General features: G+C 45.2%; 1 protein-coding gene across 2 annotated transcripts in view; it reads left to right on the top strand.

Annotated features, from left to right (window-relative positions):
• Positions 1 to 18,450, top strand: part of LOC139370580 (zinc finger, CCHC domain containing 14) — a 33,046-nt gene that overhangs the window by 2,352 nt on the left and 12,244 nt on the right. For both annotated transcript variants that reach the window (XM_071110160.1, XM_071110169.1), the window contains exons 2-7: positions 1,756 to 1,882; positions 11,925 to 11,995; positions 12,130 to 12,201; positions 12,404 to 12,489; positions 17,427 to 17,524; positions 18,110 to 18,146. In XM_071110160.1, coding sequence (XP_070966261.1) covers positions 1,756 to 1,882; positions 11,925 to 11,995; positions 12,130 to 12,201; positions 12,404 to 12,489; positions 17,427 to 17,524; positions 18,110 to 18,146 — 491 coding nt within the window. The remainder of the gene's footprint in view (positions 1 to 1,755; positions 1,883 to 11,924; positions 11,996 to 12,129; positions 12,202 to 12,403; positions 12,490 to 17,426; positions 17,525 to 18,109; positions 18,147 to 18,450) is intronic.

The following is an 18,450-nucleotide window of genomic DNA, read 5'->3' as shown; positions in this document are numbered from 1 at the left end:
GTGTGCGTGCGTGTGCATATGCATGTCTGCACTAGCGTGTGTGTTTGACAGAGAAAGAGAGTCCAGAACACTTAAAAGGCCAAATATAATGTTACAAATGAAAAATGAACCGTAAACCATCAGTTGGATTTGAACACATTGGCACACAGGTTTAGGATCACTATGAAGGCCTGTTTGTCATTGGTTTAAATCAGAGACACACAGCAGACAAACACAGGGCCGTTCAAACTCGTGGCTGAGAGGAAAGTACCCTGCCTGCTCAAAGGTTTGTGGTTGGTTGTATTTAGTGTTGTTTTGGTCTTGGCCTCCGTTAAGTGCAGGCCAGCACATTTCTCAACACTGAAATCAACCCTGTGTGAGAGAGACTCAAGCTCCGGTGAATCACCAGGAAGCTCTCTCTGACTGTTCGAAGAAGAAGCATTTACGGTCACCCTAACCCAACCAGACATGAAATATAAACCACACTCACATATTAATTATTCATTGAATTATAAACTTATGGTGATGGGTGATGAGAAGAAAGTCAATGAAAAAACTCACACATTTGTTATTAGATAATGTTCTACTTTATTTGGGGTTTAAGCCTTCAGGGAAAAAGGCAGGAGGAACTCCTTAGCGGGGTTTCAAGGCATTATCTGCCAGGACCTTTGCCACTGTCATGCCCGTTTCAGTTCTAAACCTCAGCTCATCCAGCTAGCATCTCTCCTAACAGCAGGATTTCCCCTTTTCCTCAAGAAAAATAGAAGATTTGGCAGGAGTCGATGCGGATGTGGCAGTAGCACACTGTAAAGCATACTTAATTGGCTTCAGAGCTTGTCTGTGTGTGTTTAGATTGCTGCTTGGGTGAGCATGTGTGCTGCATGACCTCTGCTGTTAAACACATCAGCCTCACCACGAGAGTGCTTCAAAAAGGAAAGAAAGACACAACACATTCGGTTTGGAATCAAGCCATTCCCATGACCAATCAGTTTGAACTGCACAACTCTAGAAAATACATTTTACCGGTCAATTATTACTGAAGCATTAAGATTACTGGGCATACACAAGTAAAGACAATCAGGATAAATTGTCCTTAAATAACATAAGAGTAGACCACCTAACAACAGTCCTTTTCAAGCGGCTCACCTTTCCAGGAAGCTGGTTAGTTGTACAGACAAGTGTTTAGAGTAGCAGTGGCTATTACTCTCTCCTAGCTGTCTTCTTGACAACTTTTCAGCGTACCTAATCACAGAGCAAGCAGGATAGACACCTGCAGGCCTGCTTAGTGTGTCATTGCCCACTGTCAATGGTCATAACGTGTAACTCTTAAGACAATATAGGCTACTGTGAAAGAGCTCTAACATTTTGTGAAAGACCAGCCGTCATATTTGTGGGAACCTTTAACTAATGACAGCTTTCCATCTCTTAAAGGGGCACTTCATCACCTTTTAACCTCATATTCAGTATCTCCAGCACCATGCCATTTTCTATGTGAAAACTGTGATTCTCTATGTTCTGTAGTTAAAAAGATAAAAAGTTCTGAGAAAATGACACCCTATGCGGTCAACAGACGTCATTTTCAAATGATTTCAGTGATTTTGAAAAATGTATGTGTGACCCTGTCTCTTACCTCTTTGAGTTATGGTAGAATGTGTGTGACAGTCTGAAAAGGCTGTCCAGGTGCTGAAAGATTACAGATCCGTAAACTTCGAACTACTTCTGACCATGATATTAACCTCTGACTACTTGACCTGAGCTTTGACCCCTGTTTCACAGACACTGCACCGAGAGGACGGGGCAGAGCGAGTGGACGAGGGGATTGGTCCAGAACCCATGCCTCACATGACATCTCTCTCATGCAAGGAGCTGCCAGTCAAGGTGCATGTTGGGAAACCGAGCAAAGGTGAGACACAGAACTTTGCTCTGACATACTTATACGGTACACAGAAATCTGTCACACTTATCTACCCTGTCTGCGTACGACACAGGACAGGACATCCCAGTGACAGTAAGGGTCAAGGTTCTCTCCAACAATGTCACACACTAGTATGGGAATCTTGAGTTCAAACGTAATACTTTGTCAGTCATTCGGTACGTGTCTTTAGAATAAGCAGTTCAGTTTGTGCCAGACACTCACACATGCACCCAGAACAAGAAACCACATGCTGAAACACCGAAATCGAAAAACCAGACTCATTGAGGAATGTGGAGGCATGCTTGCGGTACTGCCCTCCCCCTATCAGAATGGGAAGGGGGAAAGATGGTTATATATCTAGTTCTCAATCTGAGGGTGCAACTTGGTGCAGTGAAGGGCATCAGTGTTATGTTTTACACATTGCTACGCTGCTCTGGTCCGGATGGAGCAGCTGCTGCAGGAATCTGCCATCATCCTCTGTTTCACACTTCTCATTCTGTCATTTTTCAACCACTCCTTTACACTGTACACACTGTACCTCTTACACACTACTGAACACTTCTACTGCTATGTGGAATGATGTTTACAACCTTTACTCTACTAGAGTATCACTTTAGTATTAAGGTATTTGTTATGAGAGGGAATACTACAGTATATATGCTATTCAATCAGAGTGTAGCAGGCTGTTGTCTACTTCTCCTTAGTACAATCTTTTGAAATATTTGCTATGAGGCTATAAACAGACCGGAATATACACTTGAACACATGCACACCCAGGAAGAAACAAACTCACAAAGGGCCATGCTTGTTTGGATTTGGATGATACTGTTGCATTGAGTTATTTGAAGGTCCCGGAAACTACAGCTATAAATATTGTATGTTTCTTAGTTGTCTGCTTTCTTTTCTATCTCTTTTTTCTTGTTGGCTGGACCAACACACAGATGTTGAATCCAAGAGTGGTCACATGTTATGTAATTCACGAGCCACGTTTCTTCTCCAGTTTTGGAAAGTTCAGTCTGGAGGTGGGACAGAGTGCAGGGAAAATGGGAAATGATGACCTCAGCAATGTGTCTTTTCTCCAAAGTTCTCAAAATAGGCAGTAGATGGTAGTACAGTAGAAGTTCTAAATTCTAGATTCCTCTTCTTCTTTGATTCACTGCCCTATCTTGTAGGTAGAAGTGACAGGTCACCCACCGGCTTGTACTGTAACAATTTCATATTTTGAACACAAGTATATTCACAGACACACACACACTGTGTCAGTGTGCAGGATGGTCTTTTATCTGAACGTAGTGTAAATATTAAGGGGGTTGATCGTTTTTTGAAGTGTGCTAGTGGGTTAAAGAGTTGATAGTTAGAGGAGCATGTTAAGCTGGGGTCTAATATTGCTTTGAAAGGAGCAGGTCTCTCGGTTACTCAGTAGGATTGGCCCTTTCGTTTTCTGGTAACCCAATGCTGAGTTAGCTACACTACCTCATGGCCAGGGCTGCATGCCTGTCATCAGCAGCACAAAGCAGGGCAAGCATACCTCCAAGCACACACACACAGTGGCAAGACTGCACTTGTTATTCAAACATGCAGATAGTGAGTGACTATTATTTTGTAATGCAATCTTGGTTTTGCCTTCATTCATAATACACAACACGAAAGATGCTGATAATGCACAAAAGAGTATATCTACTTTTGTGTGTCTTTGTGTGACGGTGTATTTTCACAGGGTGCAATATGTAACCAGATCTGTTAGAATGGCAGAATGCCCTGGATTAACGAGTCTGGCACCAGGCATGTGGAGCCTCCAGCAGCTGCTGCCTGCTGGGCACGGGGCAGGGCAGGGTACTGAGGGAGAGGCAAGGTGGTAGAGGGCAGTGGGCTGGGTACCTGGGCACTGTGGGCAGTGGGCTGGGTGGCTGGACAGAGGGCTGGGCAGTGGGCTGGGTGGCTGGGTAGTGGGCTGGGTGGATGGACAGTGGGCTGGGTGGATGGGCAGTGGGCTGGGTGGATGGACAGTGGGCTGGGTGGATGGACAGTGGGCTGGGTGGATGGACGGTGGGCTGGGTGGCTGGGCAGTGGGCTGGGCAGTGGGCTGGGTGGCTGGGTAGTGGGCTGGGTGGATGGACAGTGGGCTGGGTGGATGGACGATGGGCTGGGTGGATGGACGGTGGGCTGGGTGGATGGGCGGTGGGCTGGGTGGCTGGACGGTGGGCTGGGTGGATGGGCGGTGGGCTGGGTGGCTGGACGGTGGGCTGGGTGGATGGACGGTGGGCTGGGGGGCTGGGCGGTGGGCTGGGTGGATGGACGGTGGGCTGGGTGGATGGACAGTGGGCTGGGTGGATGGGCAGTGGACTGGGCAGTGGGCTGGGTGGATGGACGATGGGCTGGGTGGATGGACGGTGGGCTGGGTGGATGGGCGGTGGGCTGGGTGGCTGGACGGTGGGCTGGGTGGATGGACGGTGGGCTGGGTGGCTGGGCGGTGGGCTGGGTGGATGGACGGTGGGCTGGGTGGATGGACGGTGGGCTGGGTGGATGGACAGTGGGCTGGGTGGCTGGGCAGTGGGCTGGGTGGATGGACAGTGGGCTGGGTGGCTGGGCAGTGGGCTGGGTGGACGGGCAGGATGGCTGGGCAGTGAGCTGGATCGATGGACAGTGGGCTGGGTGGATGGACAGTGGGCTGGGTGGATGGACAGTGGGCTGGGTGGCTGGGCAGTGGGCTGGGTGGATGGGCAGTGGGCTGGGCAGTGGGCTGGGTGGATGGGCAGTGGGCTGGGTGGCTGGACAGTGGGCTGGGTGGCTGGGCAGTGGGCTGGGTGGATGGACAGTGGGCTGGGTGGCTGGGCAGTGGGTTGGGTGGCTGGGCAGTGGGCTGGGTGGATGGACAGTGGGCTGGGTGGATGGACAGTGGGCTGGGTGGCTGGACAGTGGGCTGGGTGGCTGGACAGTGGGCTGGGTGGCTGGGCAGTGGGCTGGGTGGATGGACAGTGGGCGGGGTGGCTGGGCAGTGGGCTGGGTGGCTGGGCAGTGGGCTGGGTGGATGGACAGTGGTCTGGGTGGCTGGGCAGTGGGCTGGGTGGATGGACAGTGGGCTGGGTGGATGGACAGTGAGCTGGGTGGCTGGGCAGTGGGCTGGGTGGATGGACAGTGGGCTGGGTGGCTGGGCAGTGGGCTGGTTGGATGGGCACTGTGGGCTGGGTGGCTGGGCAGTGGGCTTGGTGGATCAGCAGGGGGCTGGGCAGGGGGTTGAGTGGCTGCCCTTACAACAACAACAACAACAAACATTTTCACATGTGAAATAGCTGTTTTCACTTGTTGAGCTGAAGTTTCACATGAAACCATATTTTCAAATGTATTAAATTTAGAGTTCACATGTTAACACCACCTTTTCGCATGTGAAAAGAAAAACATGTTTACACCTCATATGTGAAATGTGCAGTTTTACATGTGAAAAACTTTCTCATGTGAAAATCTTACTTTCACATGTGGAATAGCATTTTCACATGTAAAAAACAATCACATGATTTTCATATAAGCCCTTGGGCTTCCAACCACACCTGCACCCAGTTTTGTTTTGATCTGTATTGTTGTCTATCACATGTTTTCTTTGGTGAAAATAAATAAAACTAAATAAATAAAACTAAAACATGTAAGAAAATTAAACGGGCAAAAATCTCACTTTCAAGTGTGGAATTGCATCTTCACATGTAAAAAACAATCACATGTCAAAATCACATTTGCAGTTTCACATGTAATAAAACTTCACATGTGAAAATCTCACTTTCACATGTGGAATTGCATTTTCACATGTGGTGGTGAAAGTGTTTTTCTCCTCACGTCAAAATGTGGTGTTAACATGTTGCTGTAGCAATGTTTCACACATAAAATTGCAAATTATGTAATGCCATTCTGTAAAAAGTTAACTTAGCCTGCCTGACTATATTAATTAATGTGTGTTAAAAATAATGATTTCTTATTTCTGAGTCATCCATACTGAGTGTAACTGCTGCAGGTGCATGCCTCTCTTCTCTCTTGTCCTACACACAATACCCCATAATGTCAAAGTGGAATTATGTTTTTCGAAATGTTTACAAATGAATAAAAAATGAAAACATGAAATGTCTTGAGCCAAATATTCAAGTCCTTTTTTATGGCAAGCCTAAATAAATTCAGGAGTTTACATATGCTTAAAAAGTCACATAATATAAGTTGCCTCAACTCACACTGTGTGCAATAATAGTGTTGAACATGAAAGGGATTTTCAATGTCTGCTTTTTATTTTTTTACCAATCTACGACTGAGGGACCTTACAGATAATTGTATGTGTGGGGTACAGAGATTAGGTAGTCATTTAAAAAATCATGAATTTCAAACACAGATTCAACCACAGAGACCAGGGAGGTTTTTCAATGCCTGTCAAAGAAATGGCACCTATTGGTAGATGGGTGAAAATAAAAAAGTAGACATTGAAAATCCCTTTGAGCATGTTCAAGTTATTAATTATACTTTGGATGGTGTATCCCAGAAAATCCCTTTGAGCACGTTCAAGTTATTAATTACACTTTGGATGGTGTATCAATACACCCAGTCACTACAAAGATACGTCCTAACTAGTGATGCACGATATATCGGTATCGGAATCGAACGATATTAGCTAAAAATGCCAACATCGGCATCGGACCAATGTCTAGTTTAACGCCGATGTGCAAAACCGATGTCAAAGCTGACGTGCATACCTATATAACGTAGGTAGATGACGTGCATACCTATATAACGTAGGTAGATGACGTGCATACCTATATAACGTAGGCAGATGACGTGCATACCTATATAACGTAGGTAGATGACATGCATACCTATATAACGTAGGTAGATGACGTAATGACGCCACAAAAAATACATCGCTACACAGAACAAAAGCAGAAAAATACTAAGCACACACTTCCAACAACTAAACAAGTTCAAATCGAGCAGTCATTTTAAAGAGTATGAACATTTCAGCGAGACAACTCAAAGGCAAAATCCATTAACGGCAAGATAATGGAATTCATTGCCCTTGACAATCAACTGTTCTCTGTCATGGATGATGTTGGCTTTCGCCGACTGGTCGAGCACTATGAGCCCCGGTACACACTACCACGTAGGCACTATTTTTCAGATGTTGCCCTACCGGAGTTACATAGTATTGTTGAAACGCCGTACCAGGCGGTGAACCAGCCCGACAGGATGCTCTCAATTGTGCTGTAATTGCTCTCAATTGTGAGGGTCTTAGGGGCCAAGCCGAATTTCTTCAGCCTCCTGAGGTTGAATAGGCACTGTTGCGCCTTCTTCACAACCCTGTCTGTGTGGGTGGACCATTTCAAATGGTCAGTGATGTGTACTCCAAGGAACTTGAAGCTTTCCACCTTCTCCACTGCGGTCCCGCCCATGTGGATAGAGGCGTGCTCCCTCAGCTGTTTCCTGAAGTCCACGATCAGCTCCTTCGTTTTGTTGATGTTGAGGGAGATGTTATTTTCCTGGCACCACTCCACCAGGGCCTTCACCTCCTCCCTGTAGGCTGTCTAGTCATTGTTGGTAATCAGGCATATTACTGTTGTGTCGTCTGCAAACTTGATGATTGACTTGGGAGGCGTGCGTGGCCACGCAGTCATGGGTGAACAGGGAGTACAGAAGGGGGCTGAGCACACACCCTTGTGGGGCCCCTGTGTTGAGGATCAACGAAGTGGAGGTGTTGTTGCCTACCTTCACCATCTGGGGCGGCCCATCAGGAAGTCCAGGTTGCACAGGGCGGGGTTCAGACCCAGGGCCACGTGCTTAATGATGAGCTTGGAGGGTACTATGATGTTAAAGGCCGAGCTATAGTCAATGAACAGCATTCTTACATACCGTATAATTCAAAAGTTTGGACACACCTACTCATTAAAGGGTTTTTCTTTATTTTTACTATTTTCTACATTGTAGAATAATAGTGAAGACATCAAATCTATCAAGTATGGAATCATCATCATCAAAAAAGTGTAAATATATTTTAGATCTTAGATTCTTCAAAGTAGACACCCTTTGCCTTGGGGGGGGCAACATTACGGAATGTAAGTACAGTATTTACTTTCAGAGGTGAGTGAATGTATCAAACCAGTTGCTGTGATAAAAATGTTTTGTTGTTTGTTGTTGTGCACTATCCTCAAACAATAGCATGGTATTTTCGTTGTTGTAATAGCTACTGTAAATTGGACACTGCAGTAATATTAACAAGAATTTAATCTTTAAATTTAATAATTTAAACCGTCCCGTTTTAGGGACACCGATCCCGTAGAGGTCTTAACACGCTTAAATGTCTTACTCACGTCAGCCACGGAGAATGAGAGCCCACTGTCCTTAGGAGCGGGCTATGTCGGTGGCACTGTGCTATCCTCAAAGAGGGCGAAGAACGTGTTCAGCTTGTCCAGGAGCAAGACCTCGGAACATATTCCAGTCTTGAAGCATGGAATCTGATTGGTCAGACCAGCGTTGAAAACACCATAGCACGGGTACTTCCTGTTTGAGTTTCTGCCTATAGGAAGGTAGGAGCAAAATGGAGTCGTGATCTGATTTGCCAAAGGGAGAGCGGGGGAGGGCCTTGTAGGCATCTCGGAAGGGAATGTAGCTGTGGTCGAGCATTTTTCCAGAGCGAGTACTACAGTCAATGTGTTGACAGAACTTCGGTAGGGTTTTCCTCAAATTGTCTTGGTTAAAATCCCCAGGTACAATAAATGCGGCCTCGGGATATGTGGTTTCCAGTTTGCACAAAGTCCAGTGTAGTTCCTTGAGGGCTGTTGTGGTATCGGCTTGAGGTGGAATTTACACGGCTGTGACTATAACCGAAGAGAATTCTCTTGGGAGGTAATATGGTCAGCATTTGATTGTGAAGTATTCTAGGTCGGATGAACAGAAGGACTTGAGTTTTATGTACGCTATCACAATCACACCATGAATAGTTCATCATAAAACATATACCACCTCCTTTCTTCTTCCCAGAGAGTCCTTTATTCCTGTCTGCGCGATGTACTGAGAACTCAGCTGTCTGTATGGATGTGAACTGTATATCCGTAGGGAGTAGAGAGCCATGAAGTATGTTACAGTCCCTGATGTCTCTCTGGAAGGAGATCCTCGCCCTGAGCTCCTCTACTTTATTGTCCAGAGACTGAACATTAGCGAGTAATATACTTGCATCCTAGACCTTTCCACTTCACAATAACAGTACAGTTGACTGGGGAGCTTTAGCAGGGCAGAAATTTGACGAAATGACTTGTTGGAAAGGTGGCATCATATGACGGTGTCATACACATTCTACTATCAGTGTTTGTCTATGGCGATTGCATGGCTGTGTGCTCGAGTTTATACACCTGACAGCAATGGGTATGGCTGAAATAGCCGAATCCACTAATTTGAAGGCATATTTAGGTGACTTACAATAACATACACTGAACAAACAATAAACACAAAGTCCCATGTTTCATCAGCTGAAATAACAGATCCCAGAAATGTTCACAAAAACATATTTCTCTCAAATGTTCTGCACAAATTTGTTTAGATCCCTGTTAGTGAGCATTTCTCCTTTGCCAAGATAATCCATCCACCTGACAGTTGTGACATATCAAGAAGCTGATTAAACAGCATGATCATTACACAGGTGCACCTTGTCCTGGGGACAATGAAAGCCCACTCTAAAATGTGCAGTTTTGTCACAAAACACAATGCCACAGATGTCTCAAGTTTTGAGGGAGAGTGCAATTGGCATGCTGACTGCAGGAATGTTCCTCAGAGTTAATTTCCAGATAATTGAATGTTAATTTCTCTACCATAAGCTGCCTCCAATGTCGTTTTAGAGAATTTGGCAGTACGTACACCCCGCCTCACAACTTAGGCCACGTATAACCATGCCAGTCCAGGACCTCCACATCCGGCTTCTTCACCTGTGGGATTGCTGAGCCCAGCCACCCAGACAGCTGATGAAACTGTGGGTTTTCACAACCAAAGAATTTCTGCACAAACTGTCAGAAACCGTCTCAGGGAAGCTCATCTGCGTACTTGTCGTCCTCACCAGGGTCTTTACCTGACTGCAGACAGTGTCGTAACTGACTTCAGTGGGGAAATGTTCACCTTCGATGGCCACTGGCACGCTGGGGAAGTTTGGGATGCTCTGGATCGACGTGTATGACAGAGTGTTTCAGTTTCTGCTAATATCCACCAACTTTGCACAGCCATTGAAGAAGAGTGGGACAACATTCCACAGGCCACAATCAGCAGCCTTATCATCTCTATGCAAAGGAGATTTGTCACGCCGCATGAGGCAAATGGTGGTCGCACCAGATAAGGACTGGTTTTCTGATCCACACTCATACCTTTTTTTAAGGTATCTGTGACCAACATGCATATCTGTATTACCAGTCATGTGAAATCCATAGATTAGGGCCTAATGAATGTATTTAAATTGACTGATTTCCTTATATGAACTGTAGCTCAGTAAAATCTTTGAAATTGCTGCATATTTTGTTTATATTTTTGTTCATGATACCAATTTAAAAAAAGATCTGCTTAGAGTTTTTATCATTTTCTATTTCGTGAGGATGGAGGGGGCTGGGCCTGATGTGTAAACTCTGCCGTGACGGAGAGTGCATGGTATTAGGGCAGGACTGCTCTATTGCTGAGCCTGTGGCTACTGTATAATTTTGTATGGACAGGAGAGGGTCATGGCTAGAAGGAATACAGCTTTTGTAAAATTAACGTCAGATATGACTTTTTACAGCAGGTTATAAGAATTAGGTTAAGGTTAGGAAAATAGTTTGAGTTAGCTAAAATGCAAAAAAAATGTTTGACATTAATTTTACAAAAGCCGGATCCCTTCTAGCCGTGACTGCAGGAGAGGGAGCTCACACAGGAAGGGAGAATCCAGGCCAGACAGCATGACATAGTTCCTCTGCTGTCTCTTACTCACATCACATTCACTTAAAAAAATAAAATAAAAAAACTTTTATATTTATTCCCCACTTGGCTCTTTTACACACGGTGTTCCTACGCTCTTTCACTTACACACTCACACATGCCTGTGCACACACACACACACACACACACACACACACACACACACACACACACACACACACACACACACACACACACACACACACAGTGAGAGTAATGACGTTTTAGCCTTTAGTAAAGCAGTTTAGACTTACAGTGAGGCCTATAGACTTTCTGCTACTCAGAACACTTCAGATGAGTTCACACTTGCCTGCCGGGGGAGAGGCCCTTTCCTGGCCTGAGACTGAGAGCCAAACCTCTGGGTAAGAAAAGTTACAGGGGAGGTTTTTCACAGTATTTCTACATTTCTGATCCGCTCAGATAGGTCACTTTCAGCACAGAGCTTCATTCAGCTAGCTAGTGCCTCTCCTAGTGCTAATACACACCGGAGGAAGTGCTGAGTCTGCAGGGTATATTTAACAAACAGGCTTGTGTGTGTGTGTGTACTCTAATGTATGTGTGTTTATGAGTGTTGTGTATGAGATTTCAGATGGTGTCTGTGTGTGTGTGTGTGTTCTCTGAATCCGATACGGAGTTCAGCCAAATGCTTTAAAATGTCACTGGCAGGATCCCTAAAATGTGCCACTAGTCCAGCCATAAATCTAGATCATCCTGTCACTTTTTCTCTCCATGGCTCTCTTTCTTTCTACCTTGTACCTCTATCTGTATGTTCTCTCTAGTCTTTTTTGTTCTATCTCACTGTCCTCTGTTCTCCAGTTTAAAGTGTTTAATGTGTTTAAATAGACACCAGGTGACCTCATTTCCTGTGATGTTCTCTACGAATTCAGATATGTCATTTAAGTACATTTGGTGCCAAAAGAACAGTCTCAACAGTAGATCTAACAGGAACTACGTTTTCATCTAGCATGCATGGCAGAAAAATACGAGACACCAAAGCAATGTCTTACTTGATGTTCTTTGTTTGCTGAACGATAAAATCAGATAATCCAAATAATATATATATATATATTCTTTTCTTCAGTGAACATAGAGAGGATAGAGCTGAGTGGAGTGACTCACAAGGGGGAGAAACCAAGTGAATATATGCTAGAGGTGGGTATGCACACACACACACACACACACACACACACACACACACACACAGGAACACATAAGTTCCAGTATGTACTGTATATTAGTTATTGTACACTGTTGCCCTGTCTACTCACTCTCTCCTTATCCCACAGGTCACATGGTCAGACTCCTCTGTTTCCACTGTGAGCAGGACTCACCAGGAGGTGCTGAACTTTCTCTCCCAGGTAAGAAAGTGGCTGAAGCACAGAGAGGGGACTGAGCGCTTATGTCTCTTATCGATTGTTCTGCTAACTAGCAGCTACCTTTTTTCAGGCTAGGATTTACAGAATTTGAAGTGGGGGGAAAACCTGTCTTTATGTCCACTGTACCCATCTGCCATCTGTTGAATAGTGATGTTAAGGTCAATATCCTATTTTGTGTTTCCAGGTCTCTCAGCTTTTCCCTGATGAAGGTCTAGAGAAGTTCCTGCTTCAGTCCCTTGGCCTTGATCAGACCTCTGAGCTGGACCCCAGGTAAGGTCCATCAGCATTGTCACTGACCAAGGTAGCCCACCTGAATATGTTCACTTGATTTTTATTTTTTTTAAATGTTATTTCACCTTTATTTAACCAGGTAGGCTAGTTGAGAACAAGTTCTCATTTGCAACTGCGACCTGGCCAAGGTAAAGCATAGCAATTCGACACATACAACAACACAGAGTTACACATGGAATAAACAAAACATAGTCAATAATACAGAAGAACAAAAGAAAACAAAAAGTCTATATACAGTGAGTGCAAATGAGGTAAGATAAGGGAGTTAAGGCAATAAATAGGCCATGGTGGCGAAGTAATTACAGGATAGCAATTAAACACTGGAATGGTAGATGTGCAGAAGATGAATGTGCAAGTAGAGATACTGGGGTGCAAAGGAGCAAGATAAATAAATAAATAAATAGTGTATGGGGATGAGGTAGGTAGATAGATGGGCTATGTACAGGTGCAGTGATCTGTGAGCTGCTCTGACAGCTGGTGCTTAAAGCTAGTGAGGGAGATATGAGTCTCCAGCTTCAGAGATTTTTGCAGTTCGTTCCAGTCATTGGCAGCAGAGAACTGAAAGGAAAGACGACCAAAGGTGGAATTGGCTTTGGGGGTGACAAGTGAGATATACCTGCTGGAGCGCATGCTACAAGTGGATGCTGCTATGGTGACCAGTGAGCTGAGATAAGGCGGGGCTTTACCTAGCAGAGACTTGTAGATAACCTGTAGCCAGTGGGTTTGGCGACGCGTATGAAGCGAGGGCCAACCAACGAGAGCGTACAGGTCGCAATGGTGGGTAGTGTATGGGGCTTTGGTGACTAAACGGATGGCACTGTGATAGACTGCATCCAGTTTGTTGAGTAGAGTGTTGGAGGCTATTTTATAGATGACATCACCGAAGTCGAGGATCGGTAGGATGGTCAGTTTTACGAGGGTATGTTTGGCAGCATGAGTGAAGGATGCTTTGTTGCGATATAGGAGGCCAATTCTAGATTTAATTTTGGATTGGAGATGCTTAATGTGAGTCTGGAAGGAGAGTTTACAGTCTAACCAGACACCTAGGTATTTGTTGTTGTCCACGTATTCTAAGTCAGAGCCGTCCAGAGTAGTGATGCTGGACGGGCGAGCAGGTGCCGGCAGGGATCGGTTGAATAGCATGCATTTAGTTTTCCCTGCGTTTAAGAGCAGTTGGAGGCCACGGAAGGAGAGTTGTATGGCATTGAAGCTCATCTGGAGGTTAGTTAACACAGTGTCCAAAGAGGGACCAGAAGTATACAGATTGGTGTCGTCTGCGTAGAGGTGTACCAGAGAATCACCAGCAGCAAGAGCAACATCATTGATGTATACAGAGAAGAGAGTCGGCCCGAGGAGTGAACCCTGTGGCACCCCCATAGAGACAGCCAGAGGTCCGGACAACAGGCCCTCCGATTTGACATACTGACCTCTATCGTAGATGTAGTTGGTGAACCATGGTGAACCATTTGAGAAACCAAGGCTGTCGAGTCTGCCAATTAGAATGTGGTGATTGACAGAGTCGAAAGCCTTGGCCAGGTCGATGAATACGGCTGCACAGTAATGTCTCTTATCGATGGTGGTTATGATGTCGTTTAGGACCTTGAGCGTGGCTGAGGTGCACCCATGACCAGCTCTGAAACCAGATTGCATAGCGGAGAAGGTACAGTGGGATTCGAAATGGTCAGTAATCTTTTTGATAACTTGGCTTTCGAAGACCTTAGAAAGACAGGGTAGGATAGATATAGGTCTGTAGCAGTTTGGGTCTAGAGTGTCACCCCCTTTGAATAGGGGGATGACCGCGGCAGCTTTCAATCTTTGGGAATCTCAGACGATACGAAAGAGAGGTTGAACAGGCTAGTAATAGGAGTTGCAACAATTTCGGCAGATCATTTTAGAAAGAGAGGGTCCAGATTGTCTAGCCCCGGTGATTTGTAGGAGTCCAGATTTTGCAGCTCTTTCAGAACATCAGCTATCTGGATTTGGGTAAAGGAGAAATGGTGGGGGCTTTGGCGGGTTGCTGTGGAGGGTGCCGGCAGTTGACCGGGGTAGGGGTAGCCAGATGGAAAGCATGGCCAGCCGTAGAGAAATGCTTATTGAAATTCTCAATTATAGTGGATTTATCGGTGGTGACAGTGTTTCCTAGCCTCAGAGCAGTGGGCAGCTGGGAGGAGGTGCTCTTATTCTCCATGGACTTTACAGTGTCCCAGAACTTTTTTGAGTTAGTACTACAGGATACAAATTTCTGATTGAAAAAGCTAGCCTTAGCTTTCCTAACTGCCTGTGTATATTTGTTCCTAACTTCCCTGAAAAGTTGCATATCACGGGGGCTATTCGATGCTAATGCAGAACGCCACAGGATGTTTTTGTGCTGGTTAAGGGCAGTCAGGTCTGGAGTGAACCAAGGACTATATCTATTCCTAGTTCTACATTTTTTGAATGGGGCATGCTTATTTAAGATGGTGAGGAAGGCACTTTTAAAGAATAGCCAGGCATCATCTACTGACGGGATGAGGTCAATGTCATTCCAGGATACCCCGGCCAGGTCAATTAGAAAGGCCTGCTCGCAGAAGTGTTTTAAGAAGCGTTTGACAGTGATGAGTGGAGGCCGTTTGACCACTGATCCATTACGGATGCAGGCAATGAGGCAGTGATCACTGAGATCTTGATTGAAAACAGCAGAGGTGTATTTGGAGGGTGAGTTAGTTAGAATGACATCTATGAGGGTGCCCATGTTTACGGATTTGGAGTTGTACCTGGTAGGTTCATTGATAATTTGTGTGAGATTGAGGGCATCAAGCTTGGATTGTAGGATGGCCGGGTGTTAAGCATGACCCAGTTTAGGTCACCTAGTAGCACGAGCTCAGAAGATAGATGGGGGGCAATCAATTCACATATGGTATAGAGGGCACAGCTGGGGGCAGAGGGAGGTCTATAGCAAGCGGCAACAGTGAGATACTTTTAGAAGTATCTAGAAGTCAGAATTTTTAGAAGTAGAAGCTTGAATTGTTTGGGTACAGACTTGGATAGTAATACAGAACTCTGCAGGCTATCTTTGCAGTAGATTGCAACACCGCCCTCTTTGGCAGTTCTAGCTTGACGGAAAATGCTATAGTTAGCGATGGAGATTTCAAGGTATTTGGTGGTTTTCCTAAGTCAGGATTCAGACACGACTAAGACATCCGGGTTGGCAGAGTGTGCTAAAGCAGTGAGTAAAACAAACTTAGGGAGTAGGCTTCTAATGTTAGCATGCATGAAACCAAGACTTTTACGGTTACAGAAGTCAACAAATGAGAGCACCTGTGGAGTGGAGCTAGGCACTGCAGGACCTGGATTAACCTCTACATCACCAGAATAACAGAGGAGAAGTAGGATAAGGGTACGGCTAAATGCTATACGAACTGGCCGTCTAGCACGTTCTCAAAAGAGACTAAAAGGAGCAGGTTTCTGGGCACAATAGCATAGATTAAAGGCATAGTGTACAGACAAAGGTAAGGTAGGATGTGAGTACATTGGAGGTAAACCTAGGCATTGAGTAATGACTAGAGAGATATAGTCTCTAGAGACGTTTAAACCAGGTGATGTCATCGCATATGTAGGAGGTGGAACAACATGGTTGGTTAAGGCATATTGAGCAGGGCTAGAGGCTCTACAGTGAAATAAGACAGTAATCACTAACCAGGACAGTAATGGACGAGGCAAATTGATATTAGAGAGAGGCATGCATAGCCAAGTGAACAAAATGGGTCCAGTGAGTGGTTGGGCTGACTGGGAACACGGCGATTCAGACAGTTAGCAGGCCGATGCTAACACGCTAACAGTTAGTAGGCCGGGGCTAAACAGTGATAACAGTGGTGCATAGTTAACACTGTATGTGTTGTGATATATAATATTTTCATACTACATATGTATGATAATGAGTAACAACCAAGTAGTTACTGTAGTTTATCAACAAGTGCATCGATGACGTGGGTCCTCAGATCTTCAAAAGGTTCTACAGCTGCACAATCGAGAGCATCCTTACTGGTTGCATCACCGCCTGGTATGGCAACTGATTGGCCTCAAACCACAAGACACTACAGAGGGTAGTGCGTATGGCCCAGTACATCACTGGGGCCAAACTTCCTGCCATCCAGGACCTCTATACCAGGCGGTGTCAGAGGAAGGCCATAAAATTGTCAAAGACTCCAGCCACCCTAGTCATAGACTGTTATCTCTGCTACCACATGGCAAGCAGTACCAGAGCACCAAGTCTAGGTCCAAGATGCTTCTAAACAGCTTCTATGAGGGTGCCCATGTTTACGGATTTGGAGTTGTACCTGGTAGGTTCATTGATCATTTGTGTGAGATTGAGGGCATCAAGCTTGGATTGTAGGATGGCTGGGTGTTAAGCATGACCCAGTTTAGGTCACCTAGTAGCACGAGCTCAGAAGATAGATGGGGGGCAATCAATTCACATATGGTATAGAGGGCACAGCTGGGGGCAGAGGGAGGTCTATAGCAATAAGACTCCTGAACATCTTATCAAATGGCTACCTAGACTATTTGCAATGCCCCCCCCCCCCACCCCCCCTTTTACGCTGCTGCTACTCTCTGTTTAATAACTATACCTACATGTACATATTACCACAATTACCTCGACTAACCGGTGCCCCCGCACATTGACCCTGTACCGGTACCACCTGTATATAGCCTTTTGTTATTTTACAACTTCTCTTTAATTATTTGTTACTTTTATGTCTTAGTCTTATTTTTTTAGGTATTTTTTTAAACTGCACCTGTTGTATTCGGCGCATGTTGTTTTAATGTTGTTTTTGACCTAGTTCCAGGTGTTACTGTCAAAGACATGAGATAATGAGCGAAGGAATCATATCGAGCATGGAATGTAACGTTATCTCATGTGTTCCTTCCTTGTACAGGTGCCTGACAGTGCTTCCAGCCCACATTCTCAAACACTACCAAGCCAAACTCTTCTTCAGCACTGCCACCATCGCCCTCTCCCCCCCTCCCACTGCAAGTAAGACTCCTGTCCTAACCCTACTCTGTGTTCATGGGACGTATATGTCCCCCTCTCTGTTTGGCTGAGAGGAGTGGCACTTCATCTCTGGGGTTTGAGGGGTTCTATTTTAGATTTGTGTGGGAATTTGGACTGGCATGTTTGTGTTGGTAGGCCTGGCAAATGGTGACTTCATCCTAGAGTTTATTTATAGTTCCGTCTCCCCAGGCAGGGCAGTGGCAGTGGGAGAGACCTGGATGTCTGTCTGACTGTGTCTGGAGCAGCTAGCCTTTTGCCGCTTGGCTGATATTGCGAGACCCTTGGGATGCAGTGAAATAAAAATCTATCTTACTCTGCTGTAATGTGGTACCACAGGCACCAGTAAAGTGCTGAAATATCACACTGCTCTTAAATTAAACTCGAAAAACTGGTGACCCTCAGCTGATATTTTGTTCCAAACTTGTAAAGAGGTCAAGAAGTCAATAAACAATAGACAAGATTCAAAAATGAGTTTTGCGTACTGTATATCGCCATTCATAAAGTATACTTATTTAGAGGTTGTTGATTATGTGGCTGACTGATCTATGTTTCTTTCATGTGCTACAGGTCTTGGGTGCTTGTTTCAATACAGAGGAACCAACAGGTGGGCTCCCATCTTTAACACTCAACATACACTATATATACAAAAGTATGTGGACACACCTTCAAATTAGTGGTTTCGGCTATTTTAGCAACACCCGTTGCTGACAAGTGTGTAAAATCGAGCACACAGTCATGCAATCTCCATAGACAAACATTGTCAGTAGAATGGCCTTACTGAAGAGCTCAGTGACTTTCTACATGGCACCATCATAGGGTACTACCTTTTCAACAAGTCAATTTGTCAAATTTCTGCCTTGCTACAGCTGCCCTGGTAAACTGTAAGTGCTGTTATTGTGAAGTGGAAA

This window comes from Oncorhynchus clarkii, chromosome 2, assembly GCF_045791955.1.
Source record: "Oncorhynchus clarkii lewisi isolate Uvic-CL-2024 chromosome 2, UVic_Ocla_1.0, whole genome shotgun sequence".
NCBI lineage: Eukaryota > Metazoa > Chordata > Actinopteri > Salmoniformes > Salmonidae > Oncorhynchus > Oncorhynchus clarkii.
The sequence above is the reverse complement of the archived record's forward strand: the minus strand, read 5'-3'. Positions and strand labels throughout refer to the sequence as shown.